The following is a 5,169-nucleotide window of genomic DNA, read 5'->3' on the forward strand; positions in this document are numbered from 1 at the left end:
CATCCAAATTATGCTCAAACTTAGGAAGTGTGGAATGAAAATCTTGGCACCTTCTTTTTTTTTTTTTTAATTAAATTCAATATTCAAGAAGTAATTATCAAATTTATCAAAAAATAAAAAATTAAGAAGTTACGAAAACATGCCATTCCTTCATGTTTGCAATTCATCCATCTTCAAATAGAAGGAATGTACAAGTAGCCATGCTAAATTTCAATATTTACACAAAGATAAACGTCAAAAGGAAATGGATTTAAAACATCATTCCTTTTTAAATTTGAAAGTTTCTATTGGTTCCGTACTCCAAGTGTGTTGCATTTCTCTCTCATATATGAATGTGTCTCGTATACTTTTTTTATTTTATTTTATTTTAATGAAAGTATCTCGTATACTAGACTCACAGATAAAGTATACTCTTATATAAAGGAAGACAAATACACACACTATACCCTTAATAATTTTACCTCTTTCTTTTTATCTTTCATGATTTAGTGGAGAGTGGAACCGAATTTGAAGTTTACACAATCATCAAGGGATGCCAAACACATAAAAATACAACCCCAAATCGAATAAATGCTCTCCACACCAGCCTTAAAGTTCTGTCTAAGCATCATTACACCTAAATGATCAAAAGAGGAATAGGCAGCGACATCCACTAATGGTGGTGACTGGTGACTCTTCAGTTGAGGAATATAGGCAACAAGATCCACTATTGGTAGTGAGGACTTTCACCTTTGTCCAACCCTTTCTTGGTTTAATGGCTATAATATGATTGTTATGAACTAGGATGTGTGGGTGGATTTGGTGTTAAAGCAATTGAGGGGCTGAATATGCAGTAATGTGGAAGGGAGGCCATTCTCCTCCTAGAATTGAGAGGCAAATTCAGAGTTGGAATTATCTGTGCTTAGCGTCATTGCTCTTTTCTTGAGTACATAAATAGCCAATTCTAAGATGAGATATTCTCATCACAATCTAATCCTAAAACATAGGACCCAACTCCTGTCTAGATTTGAATACAAATTGAAAATGAATACAAATTGAAAATAACAAACTGAATATATTTGAAAAGAAAAAAAAATGCAATCCTGATCCGCAAATACTGCTATCATTAGGGGTGTTCACCAAATCGCATAAACCGCAAAAACCGCACCAAAACCACCCGTAAAACGGCATAACCGCACCGCTAGTAATAGTGCTCCGCACCGCACCACACCGCATGGTGCAGTGCGGTTTGCGGTTTTATAATAAGAAAACCGCACCACACCGCACCGCATCCTCTCTATATATTAATATATTTATTTATTTTTAATATTAAATATATTATTAATAGTTTAATAACCTTAGTTTTCCCAAAAAAAAAAGTTTAATAACCCTAGCAAGTGTTGACCTAAAAAGCCAACCCCAAATAAAGAAAAACTAGCTCAATAATTAAAAACTTGGCCCAAAAAAAAGGAAAAATTAGTTTTGGGTTAAGTAGGAAAAGCCCAAAATGTGAAAAATATACTGACTTCAAACCGCATCTTATACATAGTATCGCACCTGTGACGGTAGAAATGAGGTGCGGTACGGTTATGGTTTTGGATAAACTCTAAACCACACTACACATGTGACTGCAAAAACAAGGTACGGTGCAGTTATGGTTTTAGCTAAATCGTACTGCAAAGTGTGGTGCTAAAAATGTCCCAAAACCGTACCGCACTGCACCGCGAACACCCCTAGCTACCATAACTATCCATCATGGGTATATCCTTCAAATCCTATCATATCTTTTTTTTTTTTTAAATATTTTTGATAATTACTACAGTACTATTAGGATTAGGAGTTTATACTTTATACCTTCAATTTTTTATTTCTAAAAAAATTTTAGTGAAAATCTAAATCACTCCTTTAATAGTAATACTAATTGTTAGCACCAACTCCAACCAGAGTGATATTCTAAAACCAATTTTAAGGTCCCCTCCTTTCCCCATTTTGCATGCCAGTAAATATTCCAAACACAATGAGTTGACAATCACCCCTAAGCAATCAAGAATTCAAGTAGACAAAAGAACTCATGGAATGAATTCAAGTAGACAAAAGAACTCAAGGAATTTGGTAAAAAAAAAAAAAAAAAACTCATGATATTCCCACATCAAAACTTGACTATGGATACAGAACACAAGGAAGATTCAGAATTAGCCATGCCTACTTGAATTGAATTGGCAAAGGTGACGGAATTTGAATAGAATTGTCCTGAGATAAAGCCTTTCGTTTCCCAACCCCCAACTCACCCCCAATTCACATCACACCCAGAAAAGAGAAACAAATACCCAATATTAATGATAAAACCAACAAAATCCAATATCCCCTCCATGAGGTTTTTACCATTTTATAGGGTGAGAAACTAGATAATCATGCTTCCCAGATCAAGGATTCAATAGCAAACACTAAATTAAAAAAAAAGCATTAAAATTTGCAACATGAATGAATAGTGTGCAAAAGCAAAACCAATCCAACTAAAATCTAAATTTGAGAAAAAAAAACTCTAAATATTCCCCATCAAAGCTTGAGAGAAATTCAAATAACTATCATAAACCCTACAAATTCCAATAGTTTTTCATGAATTTGTTAACAATTTAGGGTGAGAACTAGATAATAATGTTCCCCTTCACAAATCAGATCAGGGATTCAATAGGCAACACATGATTTAAGGAAAAAAAAAAAATCTATGTACAATAACCAAATCATCTAAAAAACAAAATACAGATTTAAATCCGGCAATTTATTTAGTACGATATCAAATCCTCATACTGCCATTTACATTTCACAGCCAGCATATCTACCTAAACGAAACTGAACCCAAAAAACATCAAAAATCAAGAATCAAAATCAAACCCCAAGAAACCACCCTAAGAATTTAGAAATCACCACCAGCATCATCAAACCCAGCATCATATCCAGAATCATAAGCGCCCATCTCAGACACATCAGAGATCATATCTCCGACCAGCAACCCACCAAGCAATCCAGCTCCTAGTCCCAACGCCATCTTCCCACCGCTGCCGCCACTCTTCTTAGGCGGCTTGGCGCCATACCCGCCGTACCCGGCTTGCGGATACGGTGCCGGTTGATGAGGATACTGCGGGTAACCACCGTTATAAGCCGGTTGAGGTGGGTACCCACCATACATAGGCGGTGGGGGATACCCGCCTTGTGGTGGGTACCCACCGTGCGGCGGCGGCTGGTGCGCGTACGGATAAGCAGCCGCCACCGTGCCAGCAGCCAGCATTCCCGGCGGAGGGTACGCGGGAGCAGGGCCACCGCTAGGCCCAGCCGCCCCGTAACCTACCGGATACGCTGTCACAGGCGTGTCCGTGTCCGCGTTCTTTGCCTTCTGTTGAGTCGCGGTGAACTTCTCGCCAAACTTGTACGTGAAATCCAACACCCCTTTGGCTTTTCCAGATGGGGTTCTGACGCTGTAGCTCGCGCGCCTCTCGTCTTTCGATTCCTCGCCGTAGCTCTCGAGGAGCTCTTTGATGGGCACGTGGACTTCGCCGACTTCTTTGTCGCCGGCGAGTTTCTTCTCCGCCTTGATCTTCACCACGAGGGCGAGGCGGTTTTGCTCCGCCGCGTTGATGTCTATTGTGAATTTCATTGGGAAATTCCACTTGGGGTTCGGGCCGCAGTCCTTGTCGATGTGCGTTTTCTGCTGACTGGTATTGTTGTTGAAGTAGTCGCCGTGGATCGAAACGACGGCGTACAGGTCCATCTTGGAGAAAAGATTCAAGTCCTTCAAGTCCTTGGCCGAATTCAACGTGATATCCAAAGGCCTGCACTCCATTCTTGAAGTTTCTCAGATCAATGAAGAACAAAGAAAATTTGGATATGAAAAAATATAAAAGGAGTGTTTTTTTTGTTGTGACGAAAGAAAATAAAGAAATTGTTGTTGTTGGTTGTATGAGAATTGGCTATATATGGTGAGAGAGAGACGAGTGAGGAAAGAGATGTGAAATTTCGGGAGGTATCGTGACCGTGTGAAAACCGAATAGAGGTATTTATGGAGGTGACGACAAGACTGTTACTCTTCTGTTCTAGATAAGAATCCAAATTTAAATAATATATATAAAATTAAATTGTGAAAAAAAATATTAATACCACAACTATTTAGGCAATTTTTACTGCAATTCTTGTTAAGTGGTGAGTTATGATTGGTGTTGTCGTGGATTTATATGAATTTATTATTTTTTCTCGACTACTTATAATGAGTCACGTAATAAATTTAGGTAAAAATTGGGTAAAGAATTGTGATCTTAGCTTCTTCTTTTTTTAATATACGCGTTTTGAATTAAGTTGTGTAATAGTATTTGGAAGACGGGAGGTTTGGATCAATTTCGACACTTATAGATAGAGTTATTAAGGAATTAGGAGTTAAGTCGCAATAAATATTTGAGTTTTTGGTTAATGCTTTAAAAGATTTCTTTTTCATGAAAAATCTTGATATTTCTAGGGGGTGGGAAAAGATGATTTTTATTTATTATTATTTTCCCTTTCTTTTTGGGATGTTTCCTTTCCTTAGGGTGTGAGGTAATCTTTATTGCCGTGTATGTTAGAAGACGTGTTTTTTGCGTGTTACTGGCCCTTTTATTTCGTTGGAAGTTATATACTATAGTAAAATCATAAAATTGACCTGATACATTACCATTTATAACTTTTCTTATCTCAGCGGTTTAGGTAAAATGTTAAATTTTACTTTTCTCCACCAAAAAAAAAAAAAAATGTTAACTTTTACTTTTGAATCTTAGCATTTTTGTACAGTATAAATGTATAATAAAGAAAATTCTTTTTCTTTTACCACTTACCATGTTGACAGCCTTGTGTGTAATTTAATTAGTTGGCATCATTCAACCTCTATCTCTCCATTATTGAATAATTATATATTTGAAAAAAGCACAATAATTATCTATAAAATCATTAAAAGAAAACAATATGCATTGTGCAAGTTAAGTGGGTAAATAGAAACCCTTTCTTCTTCTCCTTTTCCCCTTATTTTTTCTTTTAAAGTAATTAGAGGTTAAAAAGACATTTTTTTAGTTCTTTGTTTGGGTTTAGATGAACTTATTTTAATCATTTTATTTTGCTTATAGTGTAGAAATTTAGCAAAACCTTGAAAAATGTAACCTAAATTTCATAATC

At 36.5% G+C, this 5,169-nt stretch overlaps 1 protein-coding gene across 1 annotated transcript; it reads right to left on the bottom strand.

The window, feature by feature from the left end:
• Window positions 1-2,692: 2,692 nt before the first annotated feature.
• LOC115978650 (protein SRC2 homolog) lies at window positions 2,693-3,930 on the bottom strand. Its single transcript, XM_031100483.1, has one exon. The coding sequence runs from the start codon at window positions 3,815-3,817 to the stop codon at window positions 2,894-2,896; it is 924 nt and encodes a 307-aa protein (XP_030956343.1). The 5' UTR covers window positions 3,818-3,930; the 3' UTR covers window positions 2,693-2,893.
• Between the last annotated feature and the right edge of the window lie 1,239 nt (window positions 3,931-5,169).

Source organism: Quercus lobata, chromosome 3 (genome assembly GCF_001633185.2).
Source record: "Quercus lobata isolate SW786 chromosome 3, ValleyOak3.0 Primary Assembly, whole genome shotgun sequence".
Classification (NCBI taxonomy): domain Eukaryota; kingdom Viridiplantae; phylum Streptophyta; class Magnoliopsida; order Fagales; family Fagaceae; genus Quercus; species Quercus lobata.